The following is a 17,912-nucleotide window of genomic DNA, read 5'->3' as shown; positions in this document are numbered from 1 at the left end:
GGGGTGGGCAGGGAGCACACGCCCGGGCTCCATCAGGCAGAGTCCACTCCAGGCTGAGTTCTTGCTCACCGCAGTGTCCCAGCACTTGGCACAAACCCCAGCAGGCGGAGGTCATCAGGGGACAGCTGCTGACAGGACCTGACCTCAAGAACAGCACAGCCGGGCCTGGGAGACAGTCTTGGGAGGAGAAACTTTCCTGTGCTCTGGAAGCACTATCCCAAACAGGAGTTGAGCACTGAGGGTTGCAGGGGCCCAGAGGGGGGCGGTTCCAGCTGGAGCTTGATGGGAGAGGCGGCAGAGAGGGCCCCGGAGAAGAGCGGACATGGGAGGCCAATCATAAAGGGTGACCCCCACCTGCACCTGCATGACGCTTGTCTCTCCTCCTCCGAATGCCACATGGAGAGTGAAGGAAGATACAGTCAGCTTCCAAAGCTCTCAAACTAGACATTCTGGGGGACCTGACCCCATTCAGGCACCCCCGCAGACATGAAGGCAGGGACGCCAGGAGCCGGCCGTTGGGGAGGCCCGGCCCAGCGCCCTCCGTCTGGGAGGAGCCTCACCTGGGGCCGGGCCCCGAGGAGAGCGGGAAGCGGGGGCTCAGCTGTGCTGACACCTTCCAGGGTCAGGAAGCACGGCTGGGCCTCGAGGGTGGGCCGTCACTCCAGGCTGACCTCAGGCAACAGGAAAGAACGTGAGGTCTCGGATCCTGGCCATCCAGCTCCGGGACACATGTCAGGAGAGTTATTCAACTTCCAGAATAAGTATCTATTTTTTTAAAAGGGGTAGGTACTACCCAGCTTGTAGGTTGTAAGAAAAATGCTAGTATCCTGTCCAGCACCAGGTAGGGATCAGGTCTGGCTGCAACACGGGAGACCCGGGTTCAAGCCCTGGATGAAGAAGATCCCCTAGAGGAGGAAATGGCAACCCACTCGAATATTCTTGCCTGGAGAATCCATGGACAGAGGAGGCTAGTGGGCTACAGTCCACAGGGTCACAGAGAAATTGGACATGACTGAGCAACCAACGCTTTCACTTTCCCAGGGGATCAGAAGGACGGATATAATGGTTAGGACTGATCCCAGCAGCGCCCCAGAGCACATGTCCGCCCTGGGCTGCCATCACCACCGTCACCAGATGAGGAGGAAAGGGGAGCAGAGAGGCTACACGGAGGCCCGGGGGAGGGGGCGGGCGAGCTGGGCGGCAGCGCCCGCTGGTCGGCGTCTGCCCCGCTGCCCAGTGGCCCTTCCCCAGCCCCGTGGACCACACACCAAGAAACTCGACACACGGGAGCCGCGCACGTGGTCGTTTGCACAGCGCGGGTAATAATGGAAATGATACACAGGGTTTCAGAAGAGAGAGCGGGATCATAAATCTAAAAGAGCAGTATTCAACGTTAGCTCACTTGCCCGGGCCCAGGGCCAGCGCGTGAACCGCTGAACCAGGGAGCTTCAGGGCTGAAAACACCGAGAAGCCCCTGGTGCTCACGGCCCCGATGGCCGACTGCCCCCCACCCCCTGCTCCGCATGAGGCCACCCTGTCCCTGCAGAGGGCGGTCTCCCGATGACGCCCCAGGCAGCCTGCGGGGACCCTTGAGCCGTGCTGGCTCTTGGCCAGTTAGCAGGCTCCAGGCTCCATGTGGGAAAGCCTGCCTGGACCTGCAGCACCCGGGGTGGGTCAGGGGGAGGGATGGAGTTTGGGGCTGGAAGATGCAAACTATCACACAGAGAGAATGGATGAACAAGAAGGTCCTCCTGTTCACCACAGGGAACTGTATGTGGTGTCCTGGGATAAACCAGAATGCCAAAGATACAAGAAAAAATGTATATATGGATATACCTGAGTCACTTTGCTCTACAGCAAAGTGATTGAGAGATTAATCTACAGAGATTAAACGTGACATTATAGATCAACTAGACTTCAACAAAAATTAAAAAAAAAAATCAGCACTGACGCCTGCCCTGCGTGTTTCACAAAGCAAGGGTGCGGTCAGAGGAAGCAGGGCTGCGGTTTCCTGGGTGGGACGGACAACGCCTACTCTCCAACCCCTACCCCGTCTCTTCGGGAGCCCAGGCGCCCAGGCTGCTGGGGGCAGGACACAGAGGAGGCGGCCCCAGAGCTCAACCTTTGCCTTTGGGGGCGGGGAGGGGAGTAGGGGAGCGGGAGAAAGGCCGGCAGGCAGGCCAGCACCTCAGCACCGCCCAGACGACCCGCTGCTCCAGCCTGCGCTCTGTACAACCTGCCGCAGGGGGCAACTCAGGTCCACGGTGCACGGCGGGTCTGGAACACCGAGGCAGGTCAGTCCCACCACAGGAAAGCTCCGTCTTACCCCACGAGGGCTGCGCCTTGAGCGCCCACCTCTGCATCTGCCCGCCCCCAGGCGCAGAAACAAGGCACACAGACGGTGAGCCGCGTGCAGAGAGCGAGCTCCCAGAGTCCCCTGGGCTCTTCTGGGTATAGCAGGTATTCTCTAGACAGGTGTGCACACACCTACCGCGAGAGCCAGTTTCCTTTAAAACGCGTCTATCCAGCCGTACAGGCTTACATACGGGCCATTTTTATCACCGTGGATGGGTGTCAAATTAGGCTCGACTTTTTTATGAAGTCTAAATATTGAGAAAATATCAAAATGCATAATGAAATAATTAGGCAATCCCATCTTTGGTCTTCCCATCTGCTTGGATTTAGGTTTACAATAGCGAAAGTCTGCTCTTCGTCCCATGCCAGATGTCATTACCAGACAGGAGGGGAGCGCAGAGGGAAGAGATGTCCACAGTGTTAATTCTCGTCACTCGAATCCCCTGTGGGGACGGGCTTCCAATCAGTAAAGCTAGGAGACGGGTGTGCCTGGCACGTGGTGGGCATCCAATAAGGATTTGCTTGCATGAATTATTAATCAAAACGCAAAATAGGGAAGTCAGCTTCTTTAAAGAATCAAGGCTGAAAGGAGAGAAACCCCAAACATTTCAGTACGTTTTCAATAAAACAATGTGAGTGTTTTGATGGTCACCATAATCCTACTAGGAGGCAAGGGCCACAGGCTCGAGTGGGGCTGAGGGTTCAGTACCAGCTTCCCTTGTTTCTCCGCAGGAATGCGGAGGCAGCTGCATCAGCAAGACGGGTGAGACGTGCCCTGGGAACTGGGGGGTGGGCATCCAGGACCAGGTGGGCCCCCAGGTCAGCACCCAGGAAGCCACGCTCACAGGTGCTGCTGTATGTCCTTGCTCCCAGCAAGGCCCAGTCTCTGTGGGTTCCGTGATGAGACCCCTTTCCCTCTGGGTCTCCCAAGCACACTGCGCCCTCCTCCCCGGGTGCAGACTGGATAACCCCCAGCCCAGTGGGCCAGGCTCTGCAGCAGCTCCTGGGGAAAGCTAAGGCTCTGAGAAGGAGCAGGGCCCCCCTGCTCACATGGGGACCCCACACAGGAGGCGTGGAGCCTCCACAACACAGGGGGGCCTCTCCTGGCTCCAGCGTCAGGACGCAGACACGAGAGCTGACCGCTGACCGCCTCCTTCCTCCCTGCACCTCCATCCCCTCAAGGGGTCAGGAGCGCTTTCAGGGCCCCCTGGTGGGCAGGTGAGCACTTCTCTGGCCACCCCGCCCAAGCAGGTCCTTGGCTGGACTCGGGCTGAGTTGGCCCTGCTCACTCAAACATGCCAGCTGACTGACCCCGACTCTGCTGAGATGCAGGGCACCTCGGGAAGGGCAACGCTGTGGTCCCGGCTGTTTTACTTCTCTCTCCACAGGAGACAAACGCCTAACCCCACGACGTGCACCCGGTTCCCTCCATGAATCACTGGACGCTCTATTTTTAGCGTCTGGTTCCCAAGCCATCCATCTGCAGTGCTTTTTCACAAGCTCCTTGGAGACAGAGGTCTGGTCTCCCAAGCTCAAATTCACGTGAGCTGGTGTGAAGGAAGTGGCATCCGTCCTGGAAACCGTGCCTCCTGCAGCCCGAGGATGTTTCCAGAAACCAGGAAGATGGTCTGGAATGATCCGAGACCACGTGACAGGCTGCAGCCAACCCATTTCCACAGAATCAGCATGTGAATGAGATACCGATAAATAACAGACAGTCCCCTCAGAGTTGCCTCTTCCTGGGAAGACGCTCTAGGAGAACCATCCTCTCGCATCCTGAGCACTGCAGGGCACTTTCCACCCTTTTCCCCTTGACAAGCTTCTACTTATCTTTAAAAAGTCCACACTAACGTCACCTCCTCTGTGAAGCCTTCCCTGACTGCGCTGCCCCCAGCAGCTCCTCTGATGAAGCACTTGGCCCAATGCTCTGTCCCTGTTGTTGCTGTTGAGTCCCTACGTCGTGTCCAACTCTTGCCATCCCACGTACCGCAGCACACCAGGCTCCTCTGTCCATGGGATTTGCCGTGCATCTAATCCTCAGAGCACTTCCACCCCTTTCAAGACCACGCAACCACGTGAGGCCTCATCTCTGCATCTCCACCTCTCAGGTGGCTCACCGTACACCTGACCCAAAGCAGGCACTTGGTGAAGACTGCTGAAGAAACACAGAACCTAGGGAACCTGGGGTTCCTCCAGATTCCCACTCATCCAACTGGGTGTCAACCATGAGCCAGGCATTGCTCTGAAGCTCAGGGCAGGGCCAGCTGTTTTATGAAACTGACCTTTGTAACACAGCCTCCTAAACTGCTCCCATCCCAGGTTTTTCAAAATGGCATCTCTACGCCTGGCTAAGCTGTTCAACCCAATTTCAGTTTCCCTGACAACCGCATCCTGTATTCGACCATCAGTGAGTGGAAGCCCTCCAGCCCAGCCATGGCAGGTAGCCGTTAGTACTTGTCACTATCACAGATCTGAATGCTGACAAGAAACAGGCGACCCAAGCCAAGAGCAGCCCCCGCCCCAAGCAGGCCCTTCCTCATCTTCCCTCCTGGGGCCCCGGACACGGTGAGAGGTGAGAAAATGTCTGCTCTCTGTCCAGATCTCCCTGCCAGGCCACTCCTGAGTTACCTGTGCCCAGCACTCACTAGCTGACCCCTCTGGGCTCCTCGGGTCTGGGAAAAGGATATGATGGTCCAGTGGATGTCCAGCTTGCTGTTGATCTCCAGGCCTCGGGCTTCCTGCCTCTCCTCCTCCAGATGTTTGGAATTTGCAAACTGCCCCTTATCCGCAGGGGATTCTGGGAAACTCTCAAAGTTGAACTTGTCCACTTGAATGGCCATTCTAAGAGAAGGGGAAACACAGCAGAGGGTGAATCAGGACGGCAATTTCTTCTGAGGGCTCTCGGGGAATCAGCACATGCCAGCGTGAAACAGGAGAATGAATCGTTATCGTTAGTAATTCATAATGGAGTCGCTCCAAGAAAATGAAATAATTGATTCCCAGGGGAGCATTGGCTTCAGAGCTGGTTCAACACAGTTTAGCACGAAAGACAGAGTCAGAGAGTCCAACCCCAGAAAGAAATCTGGATTCTGGAAAAGGATAAAGCGGACAGGAACCAAAGGGAAAATCGCAGGGCAGGCTGGCAATTACTCAGCCCTGAGGACCCAGAGCCCAGTGGGAACTGCAGACTCAACACAGAGCCCTGCCTGTCACCTCAAACTTCATCCTCCGCCAGACTGGCTTGTTCACACATGCCGCACCCAGCCAGCCACATGCTGCGCCCCACCAGCCACACGGCACCCCACCAGCCGCAAAGCACCCCACCTGCCCACTTGCAGCCCCTGCGCCCAGGATCCCCCCCACCTTCAAGTTTCTGCCAAGTCTCACACCCTGGGTGCCCACACTCTTAACCCTAGGGCAATTTCCATCCCGTGACTCAGCCTCTGTGCCACAGCTCCCCATGTGGGAATGCTCTTCACCTGACCCGTGGCACGGCTGGAGTCTTTCATCCTTTAGATCAGACCTTCAGAAAGGCCTTCCTAGACCACCTCTCCACAGCAGCTTTCTCTCTCACCCGCCCTCACCTTCTCCAGGGCGGTATTCAATCTATTTCTGCTGCACCATGTACCACGAGCTGCGAATATTTACTTCTGGATTTGTGAGCTGTCTATCAATCCTATCAGAATTCGGCTCCCTGAGGGCAGAGATGCTCTTGTCTTATTTAGCAGTGTTCCCGGGCCCAGAGTTGTGCCTGCCTGACACACTGCAGGAACCAGTTCAAAGAAGAAATGAATAGTGAATTAAGATCCTCCCTAATACCCTAAAGGAAGTCAACCCTGAATATGCATTGGAAGCACTGATGCTGAACCTGAAACTCCAATACTTTGGCCACCTGATGCGAAGAGCTGACTCACTGGAAAAGACCCTGATGCTCTGCAAGACTGACAGCAGGAGAAGGGGGCTGCAGAGGATGAGATGGTTGGATGGCATCATCGACTCAATGGACATGAGTGAGCAAACTCTGGAAGACAGTGAAGGACGGGAAGCCTGTTGTGCTGCAGTCCATGGAGTGACAGAGTCAGACACGACTGAGCGACTGAACGGCAATACCCAGGCCACTGCTGCCTGCCCCATACCTGCATCCACGTTCAGCTGTGTCTCCTGGTGAGACACACCTGGTCCGTAGGAGGCGGTCAGGCTCTAACCGCCTGCTGCCCCCCCTCCCTTGCCCATGGTCCTGACATGCACACAGCCGGGAGCTGGCTGGGTCTCACTGATGTTTGAAATCCTACCTGTTAGCACAAAGTCAGGCACAGAGTAGGTACTCAACAAAAATGTGCTACATGAAGGGATGTAGAGAGAAGGGGAGAAAGGGCGGCTCCTTCGTGTCAGGCCCTCAAGATGACTGCCAGTCAACAGATAACAGTAGGCATTTTCTTTTAATTCATAGTCTGTGCAGTGGCCGAAATACTCCCCTGAACTCCAGCAGGCACTAATGGGCCTTTGGCGATTTCTGTCTCTAACAAGCAGGAGCTGGTATTCAGGGCGTATAAACAGCAAAGTAAACCTAAGGAAGAGGCCTCGAGCGCTTGGAAAGAATTACTGGTCAATGTGCAGCATTTGGCCGAGAGCGTGACGATTAAGGGTCGGCCACCAGAGTTAGGGGCACTTCAGCGTAAGCACAGAAACAGTGCACTTCAGGGCAAGGACCACGTTCAAAAAATTACCCTTTTACCATTCTTTTCTGATTACAAAAGTAGATACGCTTACTGCAAAAAGCTAGAAAACAGAGAATAGCATGCAAAAGGAAAATTACTCAGAATCTTATACCCTTATGATTGATACATGGATTCTATAGTCTTTTTTTCCTAAGTGTTCCTATTTTAATGTAACAAATCATTACATAAGTGTATGTGTAAGTCATAAAAGTGTTAAATATATGCATACACACACACGTATACACACAATTTTAAGGCTCGCTTTATTCTGTTAATATGAGATGAACAACTCCACACTGTTGAAGATCAGTCTGCAGAAGATTCTATCACACGGCTGTATCATAATTTTACCAGCTCCCCTATTTTTCATACTTTTCAGGTATTTTGCATTCTTTAAAAAAAATATTGGTGAAAAAAAAAGACATAACCACCATATTTCTGCTTAAATTTCCTCGCTGCATTTACGGCTATCTGTGAGAGTACACCTCTAGAGGTGGAATTACTGATGTGGGGGTATGAAAGCCTTTTAGGCCCAGAGGCAGGGAACAAGTCCCTTCTCAAGGAGGTTCTCCCCAAGCACATGCCCTCAACAGAGCCGGGGGCGGGATGGGGGCGGCCCTCTCTGCATCCTGGCCAATACTGATGATGGTCGAGTTTCAAATCTATGCCAGTAAGAGGCAAGCTGCTGCTTCGCTGATGTTTCAGTCTGCAGGTCTGAACTACTCCTGAGGCTGAACACTTCTTCAGGAATTGCCCAGTCATCTCTTTCTCCCCTGTGGGTATAGCTGGAGCGCCTCAAATGCCTACCGAGTAGAACTGCTTCCTACTCCCTCACTTCCAAGGTGGCCTGAAGCAAACTAGTGCTCTCTTCAAACCAAAGGTCAGAATACATCCTAAGTTTCACTAAAGGGGCCAAACTCAGTCTCCTCATCTGGTAACTCAAAAGGAACCAGTAACTGTTACCTGGAAGGTGGGTGTGGACACGTCCCGACACCCGGCTCTCTTCTGGCCAAATGCAAAGTGGAAAGAGAGGCCCGCTCTCAGAAGACTTGCGATCAGAATAGATCAGAATGCATACTGACCACTGGGATTATATTTGTGACTGCCTGGGCCAGTGGGGCAGGAGGGGTGGGCTCTTTCAAACAATTTCGGACTGAGCCTAAGCATCACATTACATCACCCACCACCACCCTTAAGAAATGCACAGCCAGGTGTGCCCACAAAAGAGGAGAAGAGGAAAAATGAAATGCAACAAACGCTTACCACGTGCCCAGCCTGGGCTAGGTGTTTTCAATACGTATTCATCTTTTTATGACGGCAGCCTAAGGATGCTGTGATATGCTTCCTTTCACAGATGCGATGAAGCTCTGTGAGCGAAAGCCACCTGCCCAAAGGCACAGAGCTGGCAGCCCCACTGGGAGCCTGTGCTCAGACGGAGCCGCCCTGATTTTTGCTTTCTCTGGCTCTCCCTTGCTTAGGCCAAGGACCTAAAAGGAAATGATCTTTGCTCCTCTGGTTTTCAGAGCTGGTGGAAGACACAGACCTGGTGACTGCAGAGCCCGCCAGCCACAGGCCACCCCACTCCCCAAATTTATAACATCGCTCCCCCTCCAGCAGCCCCAGGGCACACCATGCAGCGAATGTCTCAAAGGCAGCACCCTCCTTCTGCACAGATGATGGAATCGAGGTACCAGAAGTTGAGTGACTCGCCTAGGGGGCACCTAGCCTAGAATCCTGGAGCCAGGATGGCAACTCTAGGACCCGAAGACTACTCTACATCTCTGTCGACCTGGACGTTGGGCACGGCCCTGAGCCTCACCACCGTCCTTCATGTCCTCCAGGAAGGGGCTGAAAGCCAGGCCCGGGCACACGCAGCATCCCATACGTGGAGGCAGGGAGGCTGAGGGGCCAGGCAGTTAAGAAGTGACCCAAGCCGCTCACGCAAGAGCTTCAGACCTGAATGCGGTTCTGATACTGGCCCAGCACCCCAGTGCATTCTGCAGCCTCCGCTCCAGACAGTCCCCACCGCTATTTGAGTCTGTTCATCTTTGCCGAGTCGGAGGGAAATAAAACTAATACTACTATGGAATGCCAATTTTCATGTTTAATTTTATGGCCAAATGTGACAATAATAGTTAAGAGTTGGCACTAAAAAAAGGTGCTGTGATTTCTGAAGAGTCTATAAAAAAAGTGGTGGTTTTTAAAAAAAAAAAAAATACCATATCATATGATTCAGCCTTTGAACAGCTGATAACCTCGCCAGGGAAGTCATAATGATGACATTTAAATACAAATCAAGGAGTCGGATTTAGAAGAACTATCCATGTATAATTAAATTGAACTTTCATTGGGAGATAATTGATAGTTATAAGACGGTATTCTAAATTTATGTAGTGCATCCTTCGGGAGTCTGTTTGACTATGCAGAACACCAGCCTAGTCTCTGGTTTATAATGAAGTACTAGCCAAGTGGAAGGGAGGAGGCTGGCCTTCCGGAGTCATTCATCCTCAATGAGAAGAACTTGGGGCAGACAGGAAAATGGCATCAACCTGACTCCTGGCTCACACCCAAGACGATCATTTTCTCGTTAAGCCTCGTAGACCAGTTATGGTTTCAAAGAAAGCTTCCTTGTTATCATTTTTAATTGAAGAGAAGATACACTGTATTATAAGAATCAAAGCGCCATCGGGGATCGCGCCAAATATGAGACTGGCAGCACCCACGGGCACCCGGCACGTGCCTCACCGTCACCGTCTCCCGCCATCCTCATACCTACCACCTGCCCAAGGCCACAGGGACAGCTGACAGGGCAGAGGACTCCTAACCCGGCCTGGGGGTCCCGCAGCAGGCGAGCATGGAGATGGGGGTCCGTAGAGGCGTCCCTGCCCCACAAGCTCCAGGCACACACCTGGCAGATGTAGCTAAGTGCCAGGCACTGGACAGGGTCGGGGAAGCTCAGACATGGCGGGCGCTCGGGGGCCAGGGCCCCCGCTCTCGCTGCCCCCACCCAGGCGGGGGTCCACTCATTAGGGGGAAGGCTGAGCCGATGCCAGCGTCTGACAGGTCCCAGCCCCCTTCACTCTGTCTCGGGGTGCTCCGTTTGTCTGGGTCTCCAGTTCCTCACCTGCGAGCTGGAGGTGGTTAAGGGCCCACCCACCTCTTGATGGGCTTTCTGTGAGTTCAGCGAAGGTCAGGGTGGGGGCTTGAGGGGCTGCCAGGCAGCCACGGCCTCTTGCTACGGAGACAGCTTCTCCAAAGAGTGACCGCATGGTGTGATCGCGGGCAAGGGGCCAGCCAGTTCTGTAGGAGGACAGGACCAGAGGCCCGTGTGGCACCCGTCACACTCCCCCTGTGCACGTGCTCCCTGGCCATCCACGAGGGGACCCCAGGGCCTGGCACCTGCCTTCCAGAGGGGTGAGCTGAGGGAGAACAGACCTCTTACCCACGAGGACCTGCTCTCCCAGGGCCCTCAAAAGGCTCAAAGGCTGCCCTGGCCAGTTCTCACAACTTCCTCCAGGGAACCCTGACTCCAAGGCACCCCCAAGACCCAGTCTCTCTGCCTCCCACCCACCTTCCAGGCTGGCTGGGATACCTCCCTCTGTCACCACGCCCTGATATCCCCAGCGCCCTGTCCACCTCCTCCCTGAGGGCAGCCGGACTCCGCTGAGCCCCCTCTAGCCCATGGCTGCTTCTACCACAGCCAGACACGCAGCCTCCGAGTCCTTCCGTGAACCCGACACCTCCTGCGTAAAACTGATATGTGTGTATCCTGTATTAGAGGACCACAAACGAAGTGACGCGTCTCACGTCCAGAGACACCAGCCTCATGTGTCAGCAGCACCTCCTCCCGTCTCAGCCAACGTTTCGGTGGAAGCACAACCCCCTTTCCTTGCATTTCTGCAGATGAACGACTACTTGGGGGCCTGTAAGTAGTGTCCTCCGCTCAGAAGACAGCGCTTAATAAAGTGAGATTTACTCTTAATGCCATCGAGCTGCCGGCTGCCCCCCACAACCCGCGGGAAGCAGAGTGAGGCCTGGATCCCTGCCTCCCGGGGTCGCCTTTAATTGATTTCTCTCTGCTGGGCCTTCTCGAGGAGGAGCCTTCCATCTAAGCAGGGCTGGCTGGCCCGCCGGATCCCTGCCATGCAGCGGGAAGGGGAGGGATGAACTCCCCAGCAGGCGGGGAATTCAAGCCTAACTCTGCTCTTGACGGGACGTGGGGCCCAGGGCGGGTCACTGACTGAAGAGCCTCCTCCAGGACGGAAGACTGTGTGGACGGAGGAGCTAAGGCTCTGCAGCCGCCCAGAGCTGGATTCTAAGCCCACCTTGGTCACCTGGGAGCTTGGCGGCCAGAGGCAGGTTAGACCGGTGTCTCCAGGCCTCCACTTCTTCACGTGTGAAATGAGCACGTGAGGCTGGGGTCAGTCAGGATTGTGGGGAACACAGACCACTTGGCATATCATTAATGCTCAAAATTATAGCAATTACTCTGGGGGGTGGTTAAAAAAATGTTGCTAGAATGGATTGAGGTCCAAACAGGAAAGCGTTTATAGAGACATTTTACGAAAACTAAAATGTAAGATAAATGCTAGGCGTTGGTATTTTATTTATTCTTTTCACTCTCCTGCGATCACAGAGAACGTTCCCCCAAGACCAATGTGCAAGCAAGCCACTGCGTCCTCAGCCCGCGTCCTTCACGGCCCCCCGCTCCCAGAGGCCCCCCAGTGCTGGCCCAGCTTCCCGTACCCCCTCTCTCCGCTCCCTGCACTGCCCTGCTCACAGAGCCCACTATGCCCCCGGCTCGGTGCGAGCTCGCCCCAGGCAAGGCCCCCTCTCTGGTGAGCGCCAGGAGCCATGTCAGCAGTCCCCTGGACCTCTGGGTCTCTAAGGGTGAGCTGGGGGTTTCCTCCAATGCTCCTGACAACTCTGGGGAGGTCTATACTGAGATCAAAAGACCAATCAGACGCTTTCCCAGAAGTCTGAAAGGCCTGGTTTTGCCCACCTCTGCCTTCTGCACCAGGGGTGCCTGTGACGGGTCACCCACTGGGAGCCCCCACCCTGGGAAGCTGTGAGAGGAGCCTGGGGCTTCCTGGGAGGGGACACACGTTAACCCCAGTGAGGACCCGGCCGCAGGGCACCCTAAGGGTTTGTGCCTGCCTGCTGCCAACTGGAAAAGGAAACGAGCTGCTTGCAAGTCCCGGCTTCTCCCCATAGCCCGTGCCCAGCCCACATGGGCTGGGAAAACCCCGGGGAGCTGAATTAGGGCGGCAGCCTCTGTGGGCTCAGCCGGGCCATGGCCACCACACAGCCTTAAGTGAAAAGCAGGCGCATGACACCCTCTCGGGCTCCTCTGAGTCCTCCGGAGTGACGTGCTGGCCAGGGAGGGACTGCTGAAGCAGCAGCGTCCCCGTCGGGTGCCCGCTTCTCTCCCATCACCCGTGCAGAGGACGCACCTAAACCTAAGGGTGAGGGCACCGGCGGGGTCCTGGTCGGCAGCCCCGTCATCCCAACCACGTCAGGGTCCTGCACGGCCGCTGCGGGTCAGCGTCTGTGCCCAAGGGACCCGCGCTGACGGGATGCTCGCCGTTGCCCCCTCGTCGCCTTACCCCGCAGCTCCACCCGGGGTGCAAGGACAGAACATGCTGAGGGCAGCCTTGGGGTTCAGCGGGGTGCTGCCCGGGTCAGACCCAGGGCAGATGTGGGACCAGCCACACCGGGACAATGGTGCTCAGAGAGCAGCCAGCACGTTGTGGGACCCACGCCCTGCTCGGCATGCAGGGAGGCAGGTGAACCTGAAGCAGGGCCCCTCCCCGGGAGCTGCAGGATCCTGGGGGAGAGTAGACCAGGGGGAGATGGGCTGGGAGGGCTGCGGTGAGTGTGCCAAGGGTTAGGACCCGAGGACCTCGGTGCAGCGTGGCCTAGAGAGGGGGCGCCCAGCGCTGCCCACGTCCCTGAGGCTGCTCAGGCTGGGAGTCAGGCGGAGGTGAGGAGGGAGCTTCCTGGGTCCTCAGACTGTCACACGTGGCACAGGGCGTGACGTGGTAGAGCGTGAACCCTCCCAACTCCGCACTCTGGACACTGGGCTGGCTGCTCCAGGGGGGACACTGGGCCGGCTGCTCCAGGGATGCGGCTGGAGGGGTAAGCAGAGCCATCCCACAGAGGCTCACGGGGGACATCCCCTGCTCTGCTGGGCAGGTGGACCCATGCGGAAAGCGAGATCAGAAGTGTGTTTTAAGAAGAGAGGGACATTGTTTTAAACACCAGAGGAGACAAAGGAGAAGAAAGCCCCAGAGGGAGAACTTTACTGAGAGCCTGCTCTTGGCGCACACGCCACCCTTCCAGCGGCCTCACTGCCTTCACAGAGCGGACGGGGAAACTGAGGCAGAGCGGTGGGGCTGGCGGCCAGGGGCCCCCTGTGTGCGCAGAGCATCCGCAGGGGAGGCGCTGCACCTCCCGTCCAGGTGACACCTGGCAGGGATGCTGCCTGGAAGCAAAAGCCCAGGGCCTCGGTCCAAGAGCCCGAAGGGAGAAGGCAGGCTTCCTCGGGGCCTCACGCGGGTCGGACAAGGCGTGCAGGCTGCGGCAGAGGCGGGGGGTGGTCGAAACCCACTTGGCCAACAGCGGTGCAGAGCTCGCAGGCCCAGCCCCACCTCTAGGGAGGCGAAGAGCAAGAGGGAAACAAACCCATCTCTGGCAGACTTTCCCCTGGCATGCTGCTGAAGAAAGAACTCGGGAGAAATCCATGGAAGTGTTTTGACATCTGGATTTAAGACAGACCACGGCAGTTTCCCTCATCAAGCTAATCAGAAGCACGAGAACCAGCAGGTAGAGAGCCCTGAAATAGCTTCTGTGGAACGGTTACAGATGGATCAGACAGCTACAGCCATCAGAGTGCGGTGCGAGGACCCTGGTACCCCGCCAGTCTCAAAGGTAAATGAAATTCACTGCGTTTGCTGAAGGCCAACAGTCTTCAATTAGCCTCCGGGGAAATAAAAGCTCCCTTTGATAAAAATGCCCCTGTTAAGTGGAGCTGAACCTTCAAGACCATGTGCAATTGGTGTCTGTGGACCAGGAGTCCTTCTGCGTCGGGATGCAGATATCCTGCCTTCTACAGGGTGTGTGCCTGCCCTTCCCTAAGCTGGGGAACACGGAAGGGAGGGGCTCAGGCAGGGCCTGGCGGGAGGTCTCCTCACCACTGAGACCTTCCTGAGGGCAGGCTGTCTGTGGTGTTCTCAACAATCACCTCTCTCTAATTCTCACAACCAGCCTGCTGATAAACGTTATCGCTGTCAGCGTCCGAATCCTACAGAAGAGGAACCTGGGGCTCCCTCGGCGGCGCACACATGGCCGCAGAGGATGGAGGGAAGGCACTCTGGGAGGCAGGGGGACGCAGCCCTGTGCCCGTGGAGCCCAGCCTTCTCCCCTCACACCCTGTCCAGGAAGGCTCACGGGTGCCCGGCAGATGCCAACCAGTCCCCACGGTGGGGTCCCGATGGCTGCGAGCCTCCTCTGCTAGGCTCTGCTCTCCGGCCAGCAGGCGGGGTAGCCCCCGAGAGTGTCTCTGCTGGGCTCTGCTCTCCGGCCAGCAGGCGGGGTAGACCCCGGGGAGTGTCTCTGCTGGGCTCTGCTCTCCGGCCAGCAGGCGGGGTAGACCCCGGGGAGTGTCTCTGCTGGGCTCTGCTCTCCGGCCAGCAGGCGGGGTAGCCCCGGGGAGTGTCTCTGCTGGGCTCTGCTCTCCGGCCAGCAGGCGGGGTAGCCCCGGGGAGTGTCCTGAACGCTGTAGCCCTCCGGTTTGTCACCTGTATGAGCACGTGACTGGGCTACAAGAGGTGATTTGTGGATTAATCTGGACAGCGTACTCTTCATAAGAAAGCCTTTCAGAAATCCTAGTTCTCGCATCGCTATTATTACACGATTCTTTCTGCCGGGCACCCCAAACCAGATGCAGGCCAGCTCCCAGCTGCTCCCCTCCAGCATGTCTCCCTCCCTGTCTCCCCACACCCCAGGCCCCTGACCCTCTTCCCCTGCCCTCCAGGCCTGGGCAGCAGGCTGTGTGGACCGACCCTGCCGGCTCCCCGGCTCTAGTTTTGGCGACCTGATGACGTCACTCTACCCCGGCCTCCCCTCAACCCCCCGCACCTCATGTGCAGGACTCGGATCTCGGTATATGTCAGTGGCCGTGGTTCTGAAGGGCTGCAGCTTATCCGGAAAACAGAACTGGAAGTGGGGGTGGTGAGCGCTGACGAAGTCTAAGAAAAGTGGATTCGACCCTTGATGTCCTGCCTAGTGGTTTCCTAGAGCTTCCAGAGATTTCTTTAGACAAAGGGGCCAAGGAGGTTTACCAGAAGGAAGGCAGCAGCCAGGGGAGGGGTAGGGAGGGGGGCGGTGCTGGAGACAGGGAAGAGACCTGATCGGAGGCTAGTGTGGTAGCCCAAATGCAAACCATACTTGCCATCAGAACAGCGGAAGGTCTAGGGCACGGGATTCCCAGAGGGATGTACAAGTTGGAGACTGCCTAGTTATCATGTATGTGCAAACAGCACCAACAGATAGTGCACACACACAACGCGTGTACAGACACTGAGATATCATCAGGGGAGACTCCTTGACGAAGCAAAAACTGGAGTACGTCTGCAGAAGGTCAAAACTCTTTCTGAGGCCCAGGTGCTGGGCAGCAATCCCTACCACGCGCTGGCCCTCTCCTGGGCCGGGCACTGCCCTCAGGCCACCTGCTGAGCTGAGCTGAGCTGAGCCCTCACCCCCACTTGACCCCAGGCAGCCCGAGCTCAGCACTGGCGCTCCTGTCTGCTCTGGTGGGGAAACTGAGGCTCCCAGCTGCCCCCGGGTTCGGTCAGGGGGCGAGGGTGGCAGCCCGTGAGCTTCAACCTAGTGAAGTTGGGGTGATGCTGGAGCAGGGAGAAAGTAGGGGCCCAGGCCTTCACTCCAGAGACACCCACATGAGCCCCCATTATGTCAACAACCAGCTCTTCTGATTAACCTCTTCACATGACTGCGCCAAAGCCGACGGCAAGACAGTGCCCCCGCTGCCCCGACACCATGGAAGGCCTTGGCATGGATTTCTCTGTGGCCTATCCGGGCACTGCGGACCACACCTGTTTCTGTGGCTTGCTCTCATGGGGGCCCCCCCCCCGCCTCCTGCCGCCAGCACCACAACGATCTTGCCATTCCCAGTCTGTGCCCACACTGCACACCGCTCTCCGCACCCCAGCCTCCCCCGGCTAAGCTCACCCTCGGCCCGCCTCCCCTGGGGCCCCTGTGCTCCCCGCAGCCACCCTGGAAGAGAGACCTCCCCACCTGGCAGTGCTCGGGGACAGACACAGCCTGCCGGTCCTCGCCTCCCTGGAAGAAAACGCAGGCCCAACTGGGAGTCACCCAAAAGCCTTTCATGTGGCTGAAGCGCCACCTCCCCGAGGGGGCGAGGAGCTGATTGATTTTAAGGCAGTGAAACATCTCCGTTTTCCTAACAGAACGCCTCAGTCATTACTAAGCCAGCTGCCATTAGCAAAAAGGTGCTTTCACACCTAATGACACGTTTCATCGATCCTGATCTGAATGCCCTACTTCCTAGACGCGATGAGGAGAGCAAACAGGAAAGGAAGGAGTTCAGATTTCCGCGCATATGTCCAGCTTGGGAAGAGCACTGCGGGGTGGCCAGCCTCTCACCCCCCGAGTCAGTGCAGGGGGCCGACAGGGCCCTCGGGCCTCGGAGACACAGAGAACTGGGCTCGCGCCCCACCTCTGCCCATGTCCGGGCCATCCCAGGAAACGATCTGGCCTTTTGCAGCCTTTTCTTGCTGTAAAAATGAGGACACGGAGGGCAACATCGGGGTGAGTCACTGAGGCTTAAAAGGTCTCGGGCCTCATGCTGAGCAGCCAGGATGCTCTCCAGGCAGGACAGCACCCCGCCAGGGACAGCACCCCCTGGTGCTGATCGGGCCACAGGGAGCAGAGGGCACCGGGGGGGGCACAGAGCATGCGAGCTCCTCAGGAGGGTGTGCAGGGCCCCACGGTCCAGGCCCACGCACCGTCACTGGTTCACCAACGCCCCTGCCCCGGGGCCTGCTGCGCCTTAGCCCAGAGCCCAGGGCCCAGCTCCGTGACGCCCACTCTGACCTGCTCCCCCTCCTCCCCACGAGAAGTGCACCCTCCCTACCCCGACCCCTGACCCCTGTGCCTGCTATCTAACGGTTAAGCACACTCATGACCCTGCTTGGTTCACATGCCTGTTACACACACACACAGACACACATGCCTGTTACACACACACACACCACCATGAATTCACAGAGGGAGGAAGCTGTCTCACGTCTCTCATAGACCTAGAACTTAGGTGCTCCACAAGAGTTTGCTGAATGAGTTACTAAAAACTGCCTCTGAGAACCTGAATGATGCGATGAGGATGAGGAGCCCAGGGGGGTGAGACCGAAGGCTGAAATCACGCCCAGACCCCTGGGCCCTCACGTGCCAGCCCACCCGGCCCACTGACTGCGAGGAGAAGTCTGGACTGGCAACAGGGGCAGCCCCCAAGGGCCCCGCAGGGGCGCGGTGGCACGGGGGGTGCTGCAGGCAGAGCAGGACGCCGCGTGGAGGGAGGGCATGGCAGGGGGCCACTGTGGGGGTGGGGGCCGCCCCGCCCGCCTCCTCCCCAGAGCGGCCGCGGCCACTGTATGGACCGCCAGGCAGCAGCACCGTGGGCCCAACTCCAACGGGGATGCCGTCTTTCTGTGCAGGAAAAGGGGTCCCTGGAGGAGGCAGAGTATGCATCGGGGGGCAACCTCAGAGGGGAGGGGCCAGAGAATGGGACCCCCTAGCTCAACA

The 17,912-nt window shown here is 57.2% G+C and overlaps 1 protein-coding gene across 3 annotated transcripts in view; it reads right to left on the bottom strand.

Moving 5' to 3' along the window:
- Positions 1-17,912, bottom strand: part of TRAPPC9 (trafficking protein particle complex subunit 9) — a 388,615-nt gene that overhangs the window by 98,048 nt on the left and 272,655 nt on the right. For all 3 annotated transcript variants that reach the window (XM_070802397.1, XM_070802396.1, XM_070802398.1), the window contains one exon: positions 5,044-5,196. In XM_070802397.1, coding sequence (XP_070658498.1) covers positions 5,044-5,196 — 153 coding nt within the window. The remainder of the gene's footprint in view (positions 1-5,043; positions 5,197-17,912) is intronic.

This window comes from Bos indicus, chromosome 14 (genome assembly GCF_029378745.1).
Source record: "Bos indicus isolate NIAB-ARS_2022 breed Sahiwal x Tharparkar chromosome 14, NIAB-ARS_B.indTharparkar_mat_pri_1.0, whole genome shotgun sequence".
Lineage (NCBI taxonomy): Eukaryota > Metazoa > Chordata > Mammalia > Artiodactyla > Bovidae > Bos > Bos indicus.
Note: the sequence above shows the minus strand (reverse complement) of the source record. Positions and strands in the feature narration are given on the sequence as shown.